We start from the raw sequence: 24,042 nt of genomic DNA on the forward strand, positions 1-24,042 counted from the left end.
TATGGTCTCTGTGCCGTATCAAAGTGTAAAATCAAATAGGACGAGGTCAACAAAGTCTGAAGACCCCAGGTGTTGCCACAGTTGTGTCACCGTCTCAATACTTGACTCTCATTTCCACAAAATGGGACATCAGGAAAAAGACAATGATTGCTGAGATTCTTGAGCAATAGCCTGACCATTATTTCATTAAATGATGATGGCAACCCCTTCCTGTCCTGAAAAGCGGTGTTGACCATCTCCAGCAACAACAGACATAATGACTCCCTGCTGCACTTTGCCAGTCTAACTCACAGCTGTATTCCCAAGCACCGCACACACCTCAGTGAGTGACACTGGTTGAAACTCTGCATTTGTCCATTCCCACAGGCAAAGTTCTGCTACCATGGAAGATGGCAATCCCGTCCCAATTTAAGAGGTCTTATCAACAAAGCAGATGGAAAGTCCGTAATAGCGTTAAATACTCAACTCTGAATTTGAGCAGAGGCATCCCAGATTCACCAGGTACTTTGTCACTCGGGACAGTTGCTTTGATTGCCATGGCAAAGGCAAAGCAACTTTCTTTACTTCTTCTATACTCACTCCATAACACTTCAAAAATTCTTTTATGTTGTAATCAGTCAGATTCAGACTGTGTCTTCACCCACCAGCCTCTCAGCCACCTTTCTGCTCCATTCATCTGTCAGAAGCCAGCTTTACACCACAGTGACATGGGACAGTGAAGCAGAGGAAGAGAGGCCATTATAGCAATGGTGGAGGACAAAAGGCCTTTGAGAATATCAGTAGAGTGGTCTGTTAACTAAAAAGCATTCTCATCCAGACCCATCTGAAACTGAAATGGCTAAGGACACTTAGGAAAACTTAAACACACTGATAAACTTTTGAAATAATATCAAGATAGATAGCGGAACAGTAAAACAATGTACAAGCTTTCAAAAACACATATTTCGTAGTTACGGAATATTTACTAGTAAATCAGTTATTTACTACTAAATTTGAGGAAACAGACCCTAATCTGCCAGCACACTGACAACAGAACAAACTCTTCTCTGGTTTATGCTGGAGTAAAGTTGGACTAACTCTTGAAGCCCATGATACTCAGATTTATATTAATGTCATTGAGAGTAGAATCCGGCCTAGGATCTTTGATAATTTTCCGATAATCTTTTTTTGTGTGTTTTGTGGTGATCAAAATATGACTACAACTATTTTAATTAAACATACCTTATGAGAAACCAAAAGAGAGTTGGAGTTTGCCAGGTCACCCGATGTTTTTTATGGAAAAAACTGTCCTCTAAAATGTATCATGCTCAAATTTCTGTGGAAAAAATGACCCATCAGCCTTCTCCACCTTTCTGTAAGACATTCTGAGGTTATGTTAGAACTAAAATACATGCAACTTTCAAGGCATAAAGAGCTGCATAGGTAGGACTCTGATAGTACGCTCACTTCTCTTGGCACTCAAATACAATAAAGATATTGTTTCTTTAATACTATTCTTTTCTTTAAGAAGTATGTGAGGTTTCAGCCAACTCTCCCTAACAATTAGTTCAGGATGAATGTTCCTAACTCAGGATTCAGCTGGAAAGAACCCAAGTAGATGCAATCAATTTTCCACTAAAATCCACTTCCTTCCTCTCTTCCCTACCCAGCATGAGCCAGCAGCCCACCACTAGCTATAACCAGTCATGGGTGACTAAGACAATGAAAACCTCTGGATGTCTTTCAGGCAATCTTATATCTAGGTTGGTCACTCCCTCTTTTGATTTTTTCAGTTTTCCATATTCTCATATCCTATTCACATGCCCAAACCAAAGTGCAGCTATTTACAAAATTACAGTAGCCCACAAACACCAGACTGAATGGTTGTTATAAAACCATGGGGTCATTCATCTAAAAATGTAGGGAATCAATTCTGTAAATTCTGCTGATACTGAAGTATGGTCTACCTTTATACAGCAGTTAGTACATAGGCAATCAGCATAACATCCAAGGTTAGTCCACTGAAATGTGCCTGTAATACAATTCTTTATATACTAAACTGCTCTTAAAAATATGCTATTACTAGGTTTTGATTTTTTTATACATAAGATGCTGGTGTGAATACGCTATCACTGTGTTTTAATAGCAAAAAAACAAAAACAAAAAACAAAAACAAACCCAACCAACCAAAAACCTAGGCATTTCCCACAGAGCTCAAGTCCCCTGTGAGCCACACTGCCTGAAAGAAGAACATTTGTGAAGCCAACGGATGATTTGCTACTAGTATTTACCCAAGAGTAATAAAAAAATAACATGTTTTTGACTCTTTTGAAAGCAAGGCTTAGAAAATATGATCTCTGGCTCTAATCTACACACCTTCTTGGGAGTTTAACTGGATGATTATCCTCCACCCCCAAAAAAGTATGCAAATTCTCCTTCATTAAATAACTCACTGACACAGCAAATCGAGTCCCAGTTGGCTATGTATTCTTTAAGCTACTTTCCTTTTTTCTTCTGAGAAGACTGCTGCGCTGTTAATACTGATCCAGAAAATTGTTTCCATAGGTTTGATTTTACATTACTGCAGTTCTTAAGTTCAGGAACCTATTGACTTTCTCAAAGAAATTATTTGGGTTATTTCCAGGCAGGAATTTCTCAGGGAACTCAGCTGGAAGAGCTACAGTACAGAATATCTAAGCAGTAAGTTGAATTAAATTATCAAAGTCATATCACCATAATCAATCTAGTACAGTGGGAGACTGTTCCAAGCACAGGATTTAAGGCACAAAGCAAAGAATGCATGAAACAGACAAAAGGAGCAGTAACCTGTGAAGAGTGTACAGCATGAATAGGTGAGGAAGAAGAAATAACCCCAGAGATGTAGGTGAGGATGAGATTATGTAGTGTCTTGAAGGTGAGGACAAGGAGCATGAATTTGATGCACAAGGATTGCTGAAGGGTTGAAGGATTGGAGGGTGGTGTGGTCAGACGTGGGAGAGGGAATAATTTTCAGAATAACCAGAGTGGAAGAGGTTTGTCACATAAAAGTAGAACATAATGGGAACATAAAACATATTGGACCAGATCCTCAGCTACTGCATAGTGCCATAGCTCCTTTATTTTCTCACTGTACAACTTAAAAGCTGCCTACCGCCTTGTATTCTTGACACTTCCAGCTTCCCCGTAGTTCAGAAAGTTACAACTTCCTGTGAGATGTCACTTCAGTCATAGCAGTTTTCCTCTGATGAAAAGAAGCCTTTTAGAATGATGCTGTTATCTACAGGTCTGTGAGGCTGATCCAAACCTCACTGAAGTCAGCAGAAATATTCCCATCATCTTCGGTGGGCTTTGGACTTGTATGTCATAGCTTCAGGGCTTTTTCTTTTTTAAAGCTATTGGAAGACTTTTAGTTAGAGCAGGAGTGCTAGTTACTGTCTTTGACTTTATGGTTTGTCCTCACCTACTGCCGTCACTGACCCATGGAGCTGATGTCTCTGTGCATCTCTCAGGAGCTGCTCAGCACCTTGCAGGCTTGAGCCCTACAACATTAAAGATACCACACCTAATTCTGCTCTTTGTGAAATAGAGTGTGTCTTTGAAGTGCGGTGTCAATGCAGTCACACATGTCATCGTTTTAGTGAGTAACAGAACCATTTGATTATTAATGCATCAGTAGATTAGTGGTTGAAAAGTCCGAAATACACACGACTCCCATGGAAGTTGGTGGCAATTTATGTCTGAGTTAGGGCTGTAGATTGGGGTCCTCTACTTGGTGTATAAAGTGTATGAAATGTTTGTGTATAAAGAAAGCAGACCTGGGTGTCAACCAGTTGCTGAATTTTTGATTATGCAAATGCTGCACACTCAGGAGCAATTCTTGCATTTAAAGCTCTTCTCGAGATCAGTTGGAGTTTGGGCTACAAAAAGAATGCAGGATCAGGCCGAGAATTATTGCATTTTATATTTTAACATTCCCTCCCCTTTAAAAAAAAAAAATCACTCTCTTTTCTCTAATTTATTTAAATTTTAAACAAGAAAAATGCTGGCCAGGCTAATCTTGTGAGATAGGAGATCCCAACAGCAAGATGACAGCTTTAGGATACAGCATAAAACGTTCATGTATTGGAGACCAGCTACAGTGTGTTAGAATGCTTTCATCACACATAAAAGAACACTAATTATTAGACATGCACAGATATTCTAGTGCATATCACATTATCTGTGTCAGCTGCCAAAACACGTTGGCTGAGTTGAAAAAGATACAGGGTTTTTGCTGACTTCCAAACGGATTCAGTAAACGTAGAAATTGGGTGGTACTGAATGAGAACTGAACATTGGCCAGGGAGGAGTCTCTGATGAAAGCTGTGATGAGGTGGACAGGTTTTCTGGAGGTTAGTTTTTAAATTTTATTTAATGTACTTAATTGAATACAGTGGGATTGTGTTCGGGGGCATGAAGATTTAAAGTTCCAATGTTCATCAATCCAACATGATGCAACCTTTCCAATGCATCTATGTACAGGATTCACCCTAGTAAGACCCTCGGGGTTAATTAACTCAGTAGGACCAGACAGGAATTTTCTTACCAGTATTAGCATAGTGTTCAAAGTCAAAATAAAATAGTTTTACTTCAGAACTAATCCTCCTTTCACAAAACTGAGTGGAAAAGGGCTGTCTAGAAAGAACTCCACGTCTCCACCATATAGCTTCAGCTCTGACTGTGCTCTTTCAGAGCCTGTTCATGCTCCATTGAGGTTAGTCGGAGCTGGATCAGGACCCTACTGAGCATATGAGAAGCTAAGAGCCCAATCCTGTTCCCAATGAAGTCAAGAGTAGTTTTGCCACTGATTGCAACTGAACCAAGATTTGACCCTAAGGAATGATAACTCTAAAAGGCCTATGGGAAGCTTTGGTCAGAGGCTGGATTTTCAGGAAACGAGATAGTTACTTGAAGAAAAAAACGTTTTCTGGCTAAAATCAAATTTACCAACTTTGTTCCCGGGCTGTCATTTCTGGGAGAGTTCGTGTGTGTTTGGGTGGGGGTTGGTAGACAAATTATCTTACCTGGGCAACAGCCTGGTTAAAACTTTTTTAAGAAGTGAAAGATGGGAAAGCGTTCTGACCATTGGTAAATATCTCTGGAAAGCACCCTACAGTAGTCAGCTTTACTCAAACTAAGTTGCATCCTGGTCATTTTATAATAGTAAGTTTAGAAGTAAACAAAACATTCAACTCATGTTAATACCAGAGGTCAACTGAAGCACTTTCATTGGTGCCCAAGGACAGCCCACTGCCGTTATAACTGGCCAATCCTCCAGAGGCCTTTCATTTAAATGAGAAAGAATTTATGGTTGTTTATGTAGGCCTCATGCCAAGCCTGCTTCTCTGATAAGCTGCTCGAGTGCGTTTGTGTCTCACATCCGATTTAGAGTCCTATGAACATTGTAGACAGCATTCCTTGGATACTTAAAACAAATTAAAAACACAACCTTCAGCATGGACACAAGAATGAGAAAGTTACTCATGTGGCCCAGGCTTTAGGACCTCTGGGGAGGGTGCTGGGAAAACAGTCTTCTGAAAACCTTACATTACTCTTCTTATTTAATGACATTTAATCCTCAAGATAGTCTTTTATAAATGGTAAATAGTCATTATTTGAGCACGTAATTATTTTCAATAGCATGCTGCTGCAGCAGCAGTAGGGTTTGGCTGACAGAGACTAGGAACGCTGCCTCCATATAAGAGACATCTATAATACAATAATTATTATGACTAATAATGATAATTTACAAGACTTTGCACTTCTTTAGTTCTTCCAACTCAGAATCTCCAAATGCTTTACAAATATTAATTAAATTAACCTAACATCAACCATATGAGGTAGGTAAGAATTATTATTTCCAGATGGGCAAAAACGAGGCATAGAATTTAAGTGATTTGTCCAAGATTACATAGAAAGCCAGTAGCAGAGCTAGGAATAAAATCCAGGCCTCCTAACTCTCAGTCCTGTGATTAAGGAGGATTAAAGCACAAGTCCATCAATTCTTGGGTTTTAGAATTTCCTGAGAATTTGCTAATACCCTCTACGGGAAAGAAAGTAGGCCTGTATGACAAATCGCTGGATGGCCTTCATTTTCATGATACGTTCACGGAAAAACAACAGCAGGCCTGCTTTCATTGTTTAATTTTACATATGTAAAGAACTTCACAAACTAAAAATTCCTCAATTTCCACCACCTTTCCCCCTTACAACAGGTGACATTCTCCTTGGAAGAAAGTTCTTAAAGCGAGTGAGAAACAAAAAATACTTTCAAGAGGAATGTCATCTGGAGTAAATGGGTCATGGAAACTCAGTGACCTTTTGCTTATAAATCTAAAGAACTTTACAAACATATACAGTAAAAACAGGCCTACTTTCTAACGGTGGGTCTGAGCAAACTTTCAGGATCAGGAAGGCACTTCCCCCTTGCAGTAAACTTTGTAAAGGAAAAGCAGCATGAGGCAGTATTAGGCAAGTATGAGGGGGGTAGAGAGTAGTAACACAAACACTTGCAAGATGGATTGGTGGAGGCACTGATGAGACGGGCAGGGCACGTATCAGGAGGATAGCAGAGATAGTACAACAGAGTTTAACTTTATATAGTACCGTATGGGCAGAGCTGCACAAAACAACTTACAGAGGATATCAGTCATAAGTTAGGTGGGAATGACAGAGTGCAAGTAATATGAGAGGTTGGAGTAGAGAGTGTCAGTTACTATAGAGGGGGCAGAATAAGTAAAGAAGCAACTCCAACCATGAAAGGTTGTGGGAAGGGACAGAGAGGAGGTCAGGGCTGGAAATAGAAAATAACAGAGATCAGGAGCTGGAGTAAGTGGGAAAAGATTTAAAAAGGGTTGAGTTTAGGGTGACTGGATAGGAAGTGTGAAAAATCAGGACAGGGGGGTGGGAGGCAATAGATGCCTATATAAGAAAAAGCCCTGAATATTGGGACTGTCCCTATAAAATCGGGACATCTGGTCACCCTAGTTCAGTTAAATAAGTGTGGAGAACAAGGAGGGCAGCTTGCTTAATAGGAAGAGACTCTTAAGGAACCAAAGTTGGTGGTGATGTGGTCTTGCTTCCTTGGGTGAGGATAAGTCATGCTGCAGTATTCTGGAACCCTTCAAGTTAGAGAACAGGGATTCAGGAAAACCATAAAACAGGCAATTACAGTAGTCAAAATGGGAAATAATTAGGCCTAGTAAGAATTCAAACAATCCCAGGCTCAAGATGAGGACAAATTCTGGCAATTTTGCAGAGGCAGGGTGGTAAATATATTTACTGATAAGGCAGCTAAATTAAAGTCTGAGTTAAGGTAAATTCTAGTGTACGTTTGAAATGAGGAATAAAAATAATTTTTACACAGAAACCTAATAGAACCTAACACTTTGAACTATTCTGTAGTAGAATAAATACTGGTCAGAGTCAAAATAGGTAGAGTGAGGGATCAGAGACCAAATCAAAGGAGACAAAAAGTTGGCACCTCTTCATGGAAGTTGTGTCCAAGGTGGAAGGTATATAAAGAAAAGAAGTGGGCCATGGACAAATCCTTGGGGCATTGCAGAGCATAAATTATATGGGAAAGAGGTCCGTACAGCCAAATGGTGGAGCAGAGGAGAGCCCAGAATTCATGTAATGCAGTGGGTAAGAGAGAGGAATGCCCAAAATTCATGCATTTAAGGAAGAGCCCCAAAAAGCATGAACTGGTGTGCATGTAAGAACTGGGTTTATCAGGATGGGAGTGACAATCTGAGTGACTGGCTGATTGAATTTCTAACACAGCCAAAGTCAATTCTCATCTTTATTTCTTCTTTCCAGCCAACCCCACAACGATGCAATCAAAAGCAGGTCTGAAATGTATTGTATATTTTCTGAACTCTGGCAACTACTTGTCCCATCCCCTCCAAGCGTTGAGTTTCACATTAACCTGGACCTACTCTATTGCTACAAGGTTACTATTTTGCTAGCTGCCTCAGTGATTCTTCTTAGCTGAACTCATTCCCCTCCAAAGTATTTAGCTCTCCACTGAGTCCCACATTAATCAGCTGCCTCACACATATCACATTTCCAGGATGTGTCAAGACATATTGGTGTTTCAGCATATGGCTAGGAAGCCTCAATGCATCTAGGTGGCCATGGATGAAATCCGAATACAGAGTCTGAGTATTAGATGAATAACATTTGTAGTTATGCAAGTTATGCATCCGGATCTCATACTTCAGTCCATGGAGGTCAGGAAGGAATGTTTCCCACGTACACAGCACTGAATCACTGGCCAGCTTGCCCTTCTCTAAGCATCAGGTATCAACCACTGACACAGGCAGGATCTCAGACGGAATAGCTCAAAGGTCTGATCTATGAAACTAAGGGAATAGTTCACTCTAATGGGAGTAATGCAGCCAGAAATCCTTCCAACACTTCAACAATTTACCTCTAAGTGTGATATTAATTGGCTCTTCTTTTCATGACCTCAGTGTGATCCTAGATGCCTGGAACAGTCCAGCTTGTAGTAAAACTGTTATTCACAACTACAGCTGAATTACCCAAATCAACTTCTGGATGCTAGGTAGTTAAAAGCCCAGGCTTAGGTATTTTTGTATCATAAACTCTGATTACTGACCTAGACATTACAGGTGGGGAGACAGCAAAAAAACCCAAAAACCCAACAACTCATACCCTAAACAGTTCCAGCATTGAATTATGTTTTATTCAACATAAACATCACAAACACTGGTAGGGAACTGAATTCAAGGCTAAACAGCCCATACTGGCAATATGCAATTCAGGTGCCGTGTGATTCATGCTGTTCTTACAAACGTGCTACGATGGAAGAAGAACATTAATGTGCTGCTGGGAGTTCAAGAATTTTAAAACTCACCCAAGCTCTGATAAACATGCCATGAAGGTAAGCAGCTCTTTAAAGATGTTATGGATATTACTACTGGCAAAAAGTAAACCAAGGTTCATTCCCAGTCACCTAATATGCAAAAGAACTTTTCAGTCACACTAATAGCCTGTGGTAGATTCCCCTAGGCAGGCAAGGCAAGCCAGGGGATGATGTTAATAGACATTTATATTATAGTAGCACCCAAATGTCTCAGTCAGGACTGGGCCCCATAGTATTAGGGTTATACACACATAAATGTGGACGTGATCCCTACCCCAAAGAGTTTGCAATCTAATGTCAAAACCTCACTCTTTTTTCATACAGGCTGGAGGACACAAACTACTTCAGGAATGTAGGCAACGCTCTGAGGGTGGCCACTGTTGCGTTCAGGGCCATACCATGCCTTTTGGAGCCGCTGCCAAGGCTGCGTGCTGCCACGCTCCCCTATAATCGCACAATACACCCCTTTGTGTGTTTCTACATGGTGCTAGTAATGGGCTTTCTAAAGTCTGGAAACACCTGCACTGATGCAGCACCAGCGCTGTCAGTCATCAGCTAGAATCGTGAGATCTTGCAAGTTGTCACTTTTTTATTAAACTGCTGTATAAAAACCCAAGTGAGTGCTCCAGTCTGATCAATAACAAGTGAGGTAAGAAATGCACTGCACACCTTTGGGATTCTACAGTTTGCTGTAGGCTTCTGATTGATCTTTCTATGATTTCCTGTGCTTTAAAACCACTGGCTGGAAGAGAGATTAAAGGCATATGGAATGTTCAAACATTTGCCTTTCTGTGAATGAAAAGAAAATGTCAGTGGTGAAATTGATGTAGGTTTTTAGATCATACACACAGGGATAAAACTCTGGTAGTTCCTGAAAGTTCATTTTCTGCAAATCTACCATCATCATCTTGAAACTAATATAAATACAAAAATTTACATCCCTTATAATAAAGATGTATTTTTCTAGAGCTCTTACAACTGGAGCATTTCCATTAATTCTGGACTAAAACACCACTAAAATAGCTTAACATTTCATTAAGGTTTAAGTACCATGTCGTGACTCTTAACAATAACTAAAGGCATTGTTACCATCTGTAATATGTATCAGTACATAAATATCTGCATCCCATCACCCAGGATTAGAGAACACCACTGCAAGGGCACTACACTTTCAAGAAGGCTGCCATGTTTTGAAATACAATCACTTGGGATTAGATGCTGAGCATTTCAGGGAGAAACTGTTCTCTTTTTTTCTGTAAGTAAACTTTATAACTAAATTCCTGGCCACACTAATGCTTAACTCTTGAGAGAGAGAAAACAGTATATACTGCAGGCTATTTGTCAACCTCACATTCCAAAATATACATAGTAAATATCCTTAAACCAAACTCTACTAAGTTTTCAATCATCATTTTTTTACTTAGCCGATCTGTAAATTTCAAATTATGGATGGAAATATTATATATATTTAATGGTTTGTGTGTGTACTGTGAAACGGACATTTCCTGACATTTACCAATAAAAATCCAATTCTTCTAAGCCTATTTAAGGACATGATTCAGCAAAGCACTTAAACACACAAGTAACCTAAAGCATTTAAACATGTGCATAAGTGTTTTGCTGAATCAAGGCCAAAAACAAGGTTTCAGCATTCTAATAGCAGAGAGGAGATTTTTGACCCAGCATTTTTTTTTTTTTTTTTTAAATAAAGCCTTTACAAGCTGAAATTGATTTCTCTAAGCAATTATGGAGGAAGGGTTAACATCATGCCTCCACACCTCATGGAAACCAGGGAGCTTTGGTTTTCCCCTTACAGGAAGTGCGTGACCTGCCCTATATAAAACAGCATATCTCAGAGGGATGTCCTGTTACACAGGGGACTTGAGGTCTGCACCATTCAAAAACAGGGAGCAATGTACACACACAGATAAAAACTGCCCAAGGGAACAAAAGCCTGATACTGTGAGATGCCAGACATCCTCAAATGCCACAGATCACAGGAGCTAGGATTTAATATTCATTAAGTCCACTGATTCCAAGTATTACTCACAGAGAGGCAGAAATGTGTCATTATTTTACATTAAAAGGGTTCTACTTCCCAGGTCTCTGGCATTTTTGCCTTATCATCCTTTCTCAGACCATCGGTGAGCTTTTTTATTATGGGGATGTCCCAGACCATCTGAATCAAGACATTATTGGGGCCTCCTCCAAACCTACTAGAAGTGGCTAACATGGTGGTGTACTGAAGAGTCACAATTTTTTGTATTTTTAACAGGAAGTTCTAAGGGCATTATGAGTAGTAATTTCATCTATTTACTAACCTTTGCATCTATCTCATGTATTTCTAGGGCACGCTCGCCTAGTGGGGCCATATTTTCAAAAGAAATCAGTACACTCTGGGTGCTGAACTCTCTAAAATCTGGCCCTAAATCCTAATAATTTTGTGCTAGTCCATCTGAGATTAGAAACCCTTCATCAATATTCTTGTACTTTTGAAATTATGAATTAAAGGAATCTTTCAGGAAACAGCCCTTCTAGCAATCTTCTGATGTTCTTTAACCAACAGGATGTCAGTTACCACTGAAACAAAAAATATACATATGGAAGTGGAAGTTGTTCTATGCCAAATCAGGTAACGTTACTCAAGAGGAATTTCCTTATCTAGAATCTATTCCCATTTATCCAGATAATTATATTTGTCTTCCACATCAAGTTCAAAATTCTCATGATATAGTTCTGAAATCGGGTTCCTGGAGGTTCTGGAACTCATTATCTCCCTTTCAATCTCAGGAAGTAGTCCCCAAAGCCACATTTCTCAAGGGTTCAAAATCTAATTTTTTAATCTTTGGATAGTTAAATATGGAGTGTTTATCTAAATATAATATGCTTTGTGACATCTTCAGGTCTACCATTTTTCTCCCCATTAGCTAACTACCATACAATGCCTAGACCCATCTGGTTGAAAACAGGACTGGTATCTCGTGGAGGAAAGTTTGCAAATAATAAGATATGTTCCAAAGAAGGAAGAGGAGGGCTGACTCTTGCTTTTATTTTATCCCAGGTTTCTAAGATCTGCGTTACTGGTGAGTGGCAACTGTTTTAAACACAGACCTTGGAATTACAGAAGGAAAATTAATGTTCCAAAGGGGTAGCAACATTTTCCTGCTGCACAGCATTTACTGCTGTCCCTATTAGACCAAATTACCAATGCCCAGAGTTGTATCTATGCCTGGTAGTATCTCTTCATTGAGTCATAGAATTTAAGGCCAGAAAGGACCATTAGATCACCTAGTGTTACAACCTGCATATCACAGACCATTACATTTCACCCAGTCACCCCTGTATTAAGCCCCCATAACTTGTGTTAGCTAAAGCTGATCTTCCAGGAAAGCATCTGGTCTTGAGGGAGAATCTACCACTTTCTTTGGTAGTTTGCTCCAATGGTTAATCACTCGATGTTAAAAATTTGTACCTAATTGCTAATTTGAATTCATCTACCTCCAGCTTTAAACCATTGGTTCTCGTCATGCCTTTCTCTGCTAGATCAAAGCACCTTTCAGTACCCAGTATTTTCTCTCTGTCAAGGTACTTACACACCGTACTGAAGTCACCACTCAGTCTTCTTTGGGAGAAGCTAAACAGACCGAGCTCTCTCATTGTAAGGTATTTTCTCCAGCCCTCAAATAATGTGTGTGGCTCTTTCCTGCATTTTCTCCAGTTTGTCAACATTCTTTTAAAAATGTGGATGCCAGAAGTGGACACAGTAGTCCAGCATTGGTCACCAATGCCATACACAGATGAAGAATCACCTCCCTACTCCTATTCACTACTGCCCGGTTTATACAGCCAAGCATCACATTTTTGCTACAGTGTCGCATGGGGAGCTCACGTTCAGTTGTTTGTCCACTAAGCCCCCTAAATCCTTTCTACAGTCACTCTTTCCAGGGTACAATGGCTCATTCTGTACGTATGGCCTCCATTCCTTGTTCCTCAGGTCTGGATCCACTAACCCTCTTTCCGATACTGGTCTGCATAATGTTTGAGGGGGGTTGGGTTGGGTTTGTTGTTTTTTTTTAAAGCAATTCCTAGAATCACATTACTGTAAATAAAGTGTGAAGCCGAAGAGTGGCTTTGTTTAGGTAAAAAATCTTGTCAAGTTGGGTTGGGTTGGGTCTCACGGTATTTAGGAAACTTCCAAAGCTCAGAGAAGTGGGGTCCAGAGAAATGGTTCAATTATTGGCTCATCTCTGTAAGTAACTGAAAGCATGCTTTGATTAAACACATTTCACCCGCAATGAGATCTGGGTTGCAATATCAATAGCACAGTTACCATTCAAATGCACTATGCTAGAAAGAACAAAGGAGTACAGTGCCATCCATAACAAATGTTGGTGTAAAGTGAATCTTGCCGAAATCAAGCATGTAGACAAAAAGAAATCAAAGTGTTCTTTCTTGCAAAGCATCCTTACTGATCAGGGGTTGGCATTAGAGCATAAGAATACCGTAATGATAAGCTCACAGGACAACATGGTGCATTGTTACTTAGTGTATATCCAGTGACTCATAGGCCATAATGGGAATCATGGAATTCTGCTAGCATTGATTGGGATTCTGTGAGATCAGGTCCTACGTTGCATTCTGTTAGCTGGACGTTGGCCACGCACACATTGGGAGGCCAGTCTGAAAGTTTATTGCTATGTTTTAACAACTAACCGAGAATGACATTTTGTTAATAAAATACCTTCCCTTGCCTCTAACTATCTTTTGGAAAATAGAATGACTTACATACAAATCTTTATGGCAGACTACTTTTACCGTGTGTGTTCTGCCATGCAGAGGGACTTGTAATTTGCTCCATGTAATTAAGTTAAGTTTAATTTTGGTGATGATTGGGTAGATATGATCTGATATTGTATTTTGTCGTTCTCTACTTAGCAGGATGGCCAAATACTTCGTTCACTTTAGGAGCCAGCAAAATTGCTGCTCAGCCATTGTCATATTTGGACAGACTCGGGAGAGCAAGTGACCCTTAAATTTTAGGCAAGTTTATTCTTGAACCTGATAATGGTCCAAAGCGGTTTATATAAGGTTACTTAAATGCTATATTCAGTTTTTTAAACAAATATTTATCTATCTGTACAAAGCCTGAAAGAGAGGGGGAAAAAAACCAAACAAACCTACAGCTCTCCTTTCATAAGTGAATGCTACAATGGTCTCTTCAGTAGAAAGTTGTTTGGTTCTATGCCAATGATCTTTTACTCTTTTTCTAATCCTTAATTAATCCCTTTTAAAAACAATTTACGCTGAGCATATTCTACTGATGCTCAGCCTTCTGTCTGCATATATGTATCGCAACAAGATCTTCTAAAGTGAGGCCAACATTTTCATAAATTAGAGACTTAAATCCATGCTGAGACACTTCAGTAAAAATGAACTGATTTTCAGAGTTGTTGACTGGCAACTCCTATTGAAATCAATGGGAATTTGTGGGTCTTAAACACAGGCCACTTATTTAGGTGCCTAAATATGGATGTCATTGTTTAACTTTAGGCATCCACTTCTAAAAGTTGTGGCGCTTATTTTCTAATGTTTATGAACTCTTCAGACCAAGTAGAATATCCTTGTTAAAAAAATCAACATGAGTCACCATGAATTGAAAACAGCCCAGTTTCTCCCTAGCAAAGCCATACTTTTTGCTAAAAATCACGTAGTGTGTGTGGAGTCCATTCCTTTGATATGCCAGCAGATTCAAAGAGAAATCCTGCAAGTTATTGGGAGGGGCATGGAAAGTTCTGGATGAAAGAATTTTAAAAAAACCAAATCAAATGCTGTAGCAGTTTTAGAGTTGAATTTTCAACATGCGATCTCCCTTTGTGCACATTCAAACTTGCACTTACAAATGTTTGTGCATTCAAGTATGTACATGCACACAAAAATTGCATGTGCATAAAATGAACTTTGCTTGAATCAAGTCTATCATTTGTATGCAAAAATTATAATGCACAGAAAGCTCCACAAATATACACCAAGTGCCATAGAGGCTGGGCTGAAGTCACTTTGAAAATATAAGACTATGTCAATCAAATATTAGATATGTCCTCTTGCTTAAGAAAGTGCAGTTGGATGCTTAGAGATGAAGCATACTCAACCTCATTAATCATCAGTCTTGAAGCTGGTGACATGAGTGGGAATTTTGCCTAAGGACTACAAGACTGGGCCTTATGCTGTATGTTAGATGTTAAAAGAATACACAGTGGAAGGAAGCCACTAGATACTGTAGATCTGACTTACCACAAGAGCAGCACGTGAAGCAGTTGGTATGGTAGAGATTACTCATTGCTTGGCATGCCTGGCTCGCTCCATATACCCCCTTTCCACACTTTATACAAATACCTAGGGAAGAAGAAAGAGAATTAACATCAGAATCCTCAGCAGTTCCAAAAAGCAGCTGCTGGCTATTGATTTGTAAACACTTATTGTACCCCCATCAAGCCCTAAAACAACGAACTAACGATCCTGAATAGAATCCAGACACCAAAATTAGTGGCAGGCATCTTGCGTGAAATGAGCAAGTGAAAACCAACCAAAAATAAAAGGCAGAAAATCCTAGCATGGCTGGTGAAACAAAGCACGAAGAGCTACGCTGGCCAAACACAGCACAGAAATCCCACGGAGACAGGTGAAAATGAGAGGGGACAGGAAATCTGAATGCCCTCTAGAAAGAATTGACTTCCTAAGAAATGAACAGCTGAAGTCTTCATTACAAGGTGAGTGATCTTAACACAAGGTGTTACATTCAACATTACCAATACAACAAACAATTTGGTCAAACAGTATCAAAGAAAAGAAGTGTTTATTTTTTCTCTCCAATAATGTAGTCAATATATCAAAAGTGAAATAAGGTCCATAAGGAGCTCAGTGAAAATGATGCTGTCAGTCATATGTAATGTTCTTTAACTCTCTGTTGTCAGTAATGTTTAGCCCCATACACACATGGGGCATTTTACAAAACAAAAGGCAAGATATCTACAGCTGTAATCTGGGTTTTCAGGTGGGATTCTGGTCCGGCTACTTAGCTCATATTGCAGCAGCTACACTTCTATTTTTAGCGCGCTAGCTCCATCAGAGCTAGAACCAATATGTCTACCAAAGATGGAATTACACCTTCAGCTCCACTGAAGACGTAAAGGGTGCAGGCCTGGCTGGGAGTTCTGCCACTGACTTCAGTGGGGTCAGGATTTTACCCTAAAGGTCTGTTCCTGCTCCTACTGAAATCAATGGCAATTCCTATCAATTTTGTACAAGAGCACAGTTGAAGATAACAGCATAGCTGTTCCACTGCCAGTTAGTTAGCTACTGCTGCTGCAGAACTATTTAGTCAGCTGCTGCTGCAGATAAGAGAAGGATTCCTGATTTGGGTAGGTTTCTACAAAGAGTGTGCTAAGTTTTCTCACAGTAATGGAGTGATAGAAGCAAATTTCCATTATTCAGATACTTTACCTGATGGGATCATAACAATTTTAAAATAGGTCAGATGTGTCTCCTAAAACTCTTGAAGCTGTAGATTGAATTGAATTAATCCCTGACATGACTGATTTTAATGGAATTGTGGCCACTTACACCAGAGATTAATTTGTCCCTGTTCTTTAACAAGGAATTAAATATATAAAACACTGGTACAAAACTATTTCTTGTTTCATACAGTTTATTTTTTGTTTTCCTGATTTGTCCATTGGTCTATGGCTCGCCTGATTTAATTGTACAGTATGCAGTGCAGTTATATTCATGTCAGTCCCAAGATATTACCTCACCCACCATGTCTCTGTAATATCTTTTATTGGACCAGCTTCTGTTGGTGAAAGTGACAAGTTTTCGGAGCTGAAGAAGAGCTCTATGTAGCTCAAAAACTTGTCTCTCTCATCAACAGAAGCTGATCCAATAAAAGATATTACCTCATCCACCTTGTCTCTTTAATTATGCAGTGTAACTTAATAAAGTCAATGTGATTTTGAAATTGCAGTTCAGAGAAACATAAAATACACTTTTGCTTCAATTGTCTTCCGTAATTAAGCTACTTGTATGCTGGCTAAGGCCCTGATCCTGCAAACATTTAACCATATGGTTAACTTCAAATCTTATTGGCTTCAATGCAACTCCTCATGCACTTAGAGCAAAGGACCTGCATAACTGTTTGTAGGATCAACGCCCTAATCATCCAGATTTTTCTCTGCTTATACTGAGAAAGCTATACAAAGATGATATAAATTAAAGCCACAGGGAGGAAAAAATCTCATGTTATTAGCTTGGAGAAACTGCACTTAATAGAGGGCAGGGAACACCAAGCTAAAATAGGGAAGAGTTCAAATGTTTCAGGTTAGTCTTTATTTGGGTTCACAAAGACTTAGCACATCGATAGTTCTGAGCTACCGCACAGTAGAAAGAGAAATGTAATTTGTTTTTAACAAGTAACTGTAAGAAAACGGAGAATGCAGGCAACACAGCATCTTCACTAAGATTGCTAGGATCTTGTTTGAGCCCCCCGTAAGAGAGGAGATGGAGAGAGCCCTGCACACGGCAATTTTTCTGGCCTTCTCATACGCCCTCCAGAGAGATTTCTCCCACCACCCAATCCCATTTCTGGAGTAGAAATGATGGGTTTTGGTACAGCACTAATGTTGCTGTCTCGCCTTAGGGGTTGTGTATTTTGATTAACTCAGAGGGATAATGTCAAGTTTAAAAAGTTTCATTATTTTGAAACGCAATCCTTTTGGCTGTGTTACAAATTATTGTATTAAAATGGAAAGTTTTACAAACTGCATGTAGTTTTCAACATTTATACTCTTAACTGACTTCACCCATCTTAGATCATGAGAATAGACTAGTCAGTTTCACCTGTGTTGTCTGGTTCCCATGCACTAGCAGGATGCAGCAATGATTGTGGATTATAAACACTGCAGGGGAATACTTAAACCCAAACAAAACATTGCCTTCATTTAAAAAAAAAAAAATAATAATAAAACCGTTTCTAGTAATACTGGGTTTTCTAAAACCTTTTTAAGTTTTGGTGTTAAAGTACCTGACAATGTACTTTTAACAATATCGAGAATCAATGCCCTAAATTAAACCTGTGGTACCAAAACTCTTTCAGAGAGCTCAACCTACTGCACTGTAAACAAAATATTAAGAAAATGTTGATCCTGGGGCTAAGTATGAAATCAGATTTAATAAAATAAATGGAATTTTACTCTATGGTGACTACCTGTAGGAACTCCTCAACTATTAAGTCTCTTTTAACCAAAGGTTATGAAAAGTAAGAGGACTATTATTTACTATAAGTTAATGATTCATTTGCTGGTGAAAGTTAGTTATTGATCCCTCTGTAACATTCTGATCCAAAAGTGCGGCCACTTCACTCAGCTGACGTTGCAGCAGCTACCACACGTGACAAAGCCACTGTCAGAGCAGTGGGAGTGACCAGTGAACCCCTCTATCTGCCCTATAATTTACTGGGAACTCTAGAATCAATGTCCTTGAGGCACCCTGGGGCAGGAAGAGTTCCCCTTTGAAATGCACAATATTTCACTTCTGAAATGGACAGTCTGTGTTTTAGCTTAAGGCCCTGGTCCAGCATTTCATTTTATTTTTGGTAAGAGATCCGGACAAGAACAATCCTTTCTGAGTTCCTGGGATTACTACCAGCCGTCTTCACCCGTTCTATCCACTCTTTCATGATTAGTGGACAGAATGGGTGAAGACTTAGCCCTGGTCTACACTTACCTGGAGATTCGGCGGCAGTCGACAGGAGTTATGCAAACTACGCAGAGTAGCTTGCGTAACTCCCGTCAACTGCTGGTCTTCCTGTCTATGCGCAGCGCTACGCTACTTGAGGGGGTGATTTTACTCAGTCGACTTCCTGATCGATTGAGCGTGTCTACACTGATCGCTCACTCGATCCAGAAAGATCTATCTGGTGGTGGCGACTTTGCTGTCAGTACAGACCACATTAGTGCCCCTGCCACTGACATCTCAGCTAGGGAGTAGAATATTCATGAATACAGGCACATCTCCTCTCTTTTCCTGCCTATTTTTATTTCAAGTATGGAAAACATCCATCGGACTACATTTTTCTGAAATGTCTCTATTTGAGATCTCACTTACAAATGCCATTAAATGCCAGACTTACAACCACGAACCATTGTGGCATATAATAGCAATCACCTAATTTTCTTACCTGTTATCCCACTGGACCATCAGAATCAAGTGAATTATTTGATTGTGAATGGTTTATTTACACAGTCTTCCCCTTCATCTGATGCATTATGAGCAGCTGTTAGGTTTTTAGTTTATTTTCTCTAAAAGATTGGTCATTAATTGCGGCAACGAATGACCATAGAAATGACTGCCATTCTAAAAAGATTTAATGTATAATTCCAATTATATATTTTGACAAATATATATGCAGCTGTTGTGTGAGCTCATAATGCCCTGGAAAAAATCACTAATGTCCAGGTTATTTATGACCAGTTTTCCACCAATCGGAACCCAAGCTGTGCTTTGTTAGTTTGGTAAGAGGCCATACTTAATAGCAACACTGCATTTTGTTTCAGATTTATTTCCGATGCCTGTTAAATTTCCTTTGAAGAATGTGCTATTATGGGGCAAGCATATCACAATCTGTAATTTTATTGTGTGTCACTGTTTGAATCTACCATTTCCAACCTTTGTACACTTCACGTGCTTTTCCTGTATCTCCTTGACCATCAGTTTTATTATTTTTGATCTACAGCTGAGGATGTTCAGAGCTGCTCAGATGGATGGAGTTGAATGGACAAAGGTGTCTTTTGTGTTCTATCCTGGTGCCAGACCCATTCCCAGTGTAAATTAAAGCACTTTATGGGTTGCTCTAATTTATGCCAGTTGCCAACAACCTCATGGGACCATTAGGAGATCACAGGGGTGTCCTGACCAGGCCTCTTTTTCCCAGCCACGCTCCTGTGCTGGCTGCAGAAAGCAGGAGTGACATCAGAGCTGCTACAGTGACTCTACCCCATTCCCTTGCAGAGGGAATCCAATATCCAGATGTGGGTGTAAGGTTGCTTTGCGCTGCCAGAATGGTGCAAAGTAACTCCAGCACAGCTGAGGATTGGGGCCATTAGTCTTTACATTGAAACGGTCTCCCCTGTAAGAATGCAGTCCGTGTGACACTGCAGCCCATTAACATGGAATCACTGCATTTTCACACAGATAATAGACACAATGCACAAGGATATCAAAGTCTGCTAGATGCTTGGTATCTCTCTTTATCTAGAGAGAGATTACATGATGCTGTGGGTAAAGGCATTCCTGGCATGAGTATGGGCTAGCTGTTCTCAAACTGGGTACATCCTTGAGCTCATACTACATCCACTTTAGAACATCTGTCTGAAGATAAGGATAAAATTGAAGTGGAGAATAAACAAGCACACATGCACAGTGGACCTCGGCAAAAGAACACTGAAACAATTAATGCTAGAAAGAGAGGAAACTGAGACTTCTGATTGAAATTAGCTAAGCAAACTCCACACTGCTCCCCAGATAGCATGAAACTAATCCAATCCCACACAATGATTAATTGCACATACTTTCTCAAAGCTGCCTTACTGAGAAAGCAATGATCTTCATGTGACTGGGGCAGGTCTTTTCAAAGCTACCGAACATTCTCAATGGCTCTTTTTTTGAAGATCAGAGCAGTGCCACGTTTTCTGTGTAACATAATCAGAGATAGTTGCGGATTTAAGAATTGTATCAACTCAGACAATGTTTTCAGATATCTTCAATGACTTTGCTCCAAACTGAAAAGGTAAGAGGACAGCCTGACAGACCCAGTTTGAACTGGATAATTCCACTGTATGTACTTTGACCAGTTCCAGACTGGAGCCTGGAATAAAAACACCCCTGGACTTGGTGAATAGTATGGGCCCATGTCTACTCTTGACAGGTGTCTATACTGCTCTCTGGACCATCAAATTGTTGGCTGGAGTTCTATGTACTTCCCTAAGTCCTCTGAAGACAGAGAAACCAATGGCCAGAATTTGGCACCATGTTTTCTAACCAGTTAAAGGGTTAGCAGGTGTACAATTACACTTTAGGTCAAACTTCGTCCTCAGTTATATGAATGGAATTCTCCTTGGGTGTAATTCTGCCCTCACTCAAACTGTACAGCCCTACTGCAGGCAGCAGAGTAGCATTAGTATCAGAAAGGGAGCAGCATGTGCGAGCTGGAAGGGAGAATCTGGCCCTCTCTCTCTTTTCTTTAATTTGACAGTGTGCCATGAATCAGAGATGAACCGCAGCTTTATTTTTCCCCACATCATATCTCACTGGGATAAATGCTACATACAGTGTACAGTGAGAAATGCCCATGCCCTGTCATCATACATTAGGGTAACATTAGAATTAACAAATAACACATGGCAGAGATAAATCTTTGGCTACATGATTCCATTCACAAAGTAATGGAAGAGCAAAAGGATTGGGCACATATAACATTGGGTTACTGCCGTAGTTTCTCTCTCTCTCTCTCACTAGTTGAGAATTTTCTCTCTGCACATAAGCTCAGAGATGAGTCAGGGTTTTTCTATGGCCTGTACGAGAGCAAGGGACTCAAACCCACAAGGACTTGGAGACAGAAGTGGGGATCAAATACATGTCTTAATTCAATTTAGAGAAAGCTAAATGAACAAGACTGAGGGTAAAAAGCCAGAGAAGGGAATATGTGTTTGGTAGCCAACCAATGAAGAGAGGAAGGATATGTGAGGTAGGGGGTTGGATTAAATGCCTGTGTTTTGCAACCAGTGTATCCTGGATAGCAGCAGCCAGGAGATTCAGAACAGATTCAGGAGAAAAACTCCTTCTCTCTTTCAGCAAATTGCATGGGTGGGATCTTCAAATGTACAAGTCACTTACCACTCAGAGGAAACAAACTCCAATTCAGGGTCCAGCAGTTAGGGATGGTGAGTGAGGAGCGTCAAGCTTCTGAAACTCATGATCAGGGCTCATCTGCCAAAACCACCTCTTGCTAGGTTTTAATCCTCCAGTTACTAGGTGTCTACTAAGTTTTCCCAGCCCTGAATATACAATGTAACTTTAAATCTATTACATATAAGTAAAAGTCCAATTCCCAACACTTCCAGCAGGAGGATACCCAGTTGCCTACACAGTAACCGCAATAATTGCACAAAAATCAGAGTGAACTCCTTCATCATAGATAAGAAGCATGACGTAGGAACCTGCTGACTAAGACTACATCATATTGCCTTCTCTGACGGGGGGAAGGTCAACAGATAACACAAATGTGAAGAAGCTTGAGAAAACAGAAGTTCCCAGCAGTGATACAGGAAAGAATTGAGATGGTTTGCAGATAAACATTTTAAATCCCTATTTTAAATCACAGACTGTTCATGCCAGGAATCTTGAGGCTTCTGAGCCGATCATTGGACTGGCTCTATCTAAACAACAGAAACTAGCTTTGTATGATACTTTATAAAGTAAAGTGGCAGCGCAGGCTAAGAGAACAACAGCTCAGACAACCTAGAATGCTGGAACTGGTTACACTGAGAGAAGAAATGTTGTCCAGGCTACATCGGTACATAGTAAAATTACTGTGTAAATAAGTCAAAATTAGAATCAAGTCACATACCAGGAAATTAAACTTTTTTCATTATTAAACCTTCCGCAGTTGCTTCCAACCTTTTTCTCTTCCTTGTGGAAACAGGATAAAGATATTGCCAACAACTGGTTACAGGTTCAAGATACTTATTTTATCAATCTACTCACTTAAATAGACTCCATCACCATAGCATCTGTGTGCCACCTCTTGTAAAAGAAATAGCTTGATTACTTTATTGGAGGGGAGGGCGGAGAAGACGGGGAAAGCGGAGTTAAAGAGATGAGTTTTGCTTAGTTTCATCTCTTTCTTGCAGGAATGAGTTCTATAGTCTAACTCCAGCACTCATAAAAGTTCTGATTTCCTCACTCATGAGCCTCTGTCTATTGGCTAATAATTTCATTGTTCCAGTAGGATATAGCCATGTAAGGAGATGCTAGGCCAATCCCAGAAAGGGATTTGTACATCAGGCCACAGAACCTGAACTCTATTTTATATTCCTTGGGGATCCAGTGCAGAGAGTAGTGCACCAGGGTGAAGCATTTGTTCATGGTGATCTGCTTCATTGGATGGGTTGCTACATTTTATACCAGTTGGAGCTTCTTCAGGGCATGTGGCTTCATACCTAGATATAGTAAAGATGATTGGTGAGAATCTGAAAATGCACTGTTGGAGAACTTCTAACACTGCATTTCCCTGGCTCTATATTTTAGCAGTTACAAACGCAAAGAACATCTAGATGGATGGATTGAGCTCTGCTAGCTACTTCAGTCAAGTGGAATACAAGCACTGCTGAGTGGAGGATGTCATGAGAGAGTATCAGTTCTGATTGGCAGCTGTTGGAAACTGGAGGACTTTTCTGACATTAAAAGTAGATTCATCCAACCAAATGAAAGTGAAAGCCTGATGCTAGTGCAGCAAATGCTCTTTGCTTCATAGAGTACATGAAATCACTACTCCGAACCATGAAATTACTGACACCCTCTGCATTGAGTTGACTGCGTTAACGGTTTGGAAAGACTATATCTTGGGTGTGTCCACATCACTCCCCGTTATGCTGCCTTTTGACACTGCTGCTGCTGTTTCACTACGGCAGGATGCATTTCACAGCCCTATTGTTCCGATAAGCACAGTTACACCGGCCCGCTGGTTTACAAACAGTCGTTCATTTTTCTACTTTGTGGCACCATGTAAGGCAACGCCGGGATGACTCATGCTCACTGGAGACGTCACTTCAGCAGGCAAGGACCTTCCTTCTCTAGCCACTAGAAGACAGAGCTGCTCTGGGGGTCCCGTTGCTCAGCAGGGGCACTCTGAGTAGCCTGGCAGAGGGAGCAGAGTGCGGAGCTGCAGCTCAGTCCCTCCCACCTGAGTCAGCAGGAGCTAGGGCTGCTCCCCTGGTGACTCACACACCTAAGAGTGATGGGAGGGGCCTTAGAGAGAATACTCTCAACAGCACTAAGGACCCAGGCTGGTTAACAGGTGGCAGTGA

The 24,042-nt window shown here is 40.2% G+C and overlaps 1 protein-coding gene across 6 annotated transcripts in view; it reads right to left on the bottom strand.

Annotated features, from left to right (window-relative positions):
- WTIP (WT1 interacting protein) overlaps positions 1 to 24,042 on the bottom strand; it is a 105,722-nt gene that overhangs the window by 48,431 nt on the left and 33,249 nt on the right. For all 6 annotated transcript variants that reach the window (XR_010918321.1, XM_067540073.1, XM_067540077.1 and 3 more), the window contains exon 2: positions 15,197 to 15,298. Coding sequence is in view for 5 of the 6 variants with exons in the window: in XM_067540073.1 (XP_067396174.1) it covers positions 15,197 to 15,298 (102 nt within the window). In the remaining variant the exon portion in view is untranslated. The remainder of the gene's footprint in view (positions 1 to 15,196; positions 15,299 to 24,042) is intronic.

The sequence above is a fragment of the Emydura macquarii genome, unplaced genomic scaffold, assembly GCF_026122565.2.
Source record: "Emydura macquarii macquarii isolate MOO-44397 ecotype Brisbane River unplaced genomic scaffold, CSIRO-AGI_Emac_v2 contig_561, whole genome shotgun sequence".
NCBI lineage: Eukaryota > Metazoa > Chordata > Testudines > Chelidae > Emydura > Emydura macquarii.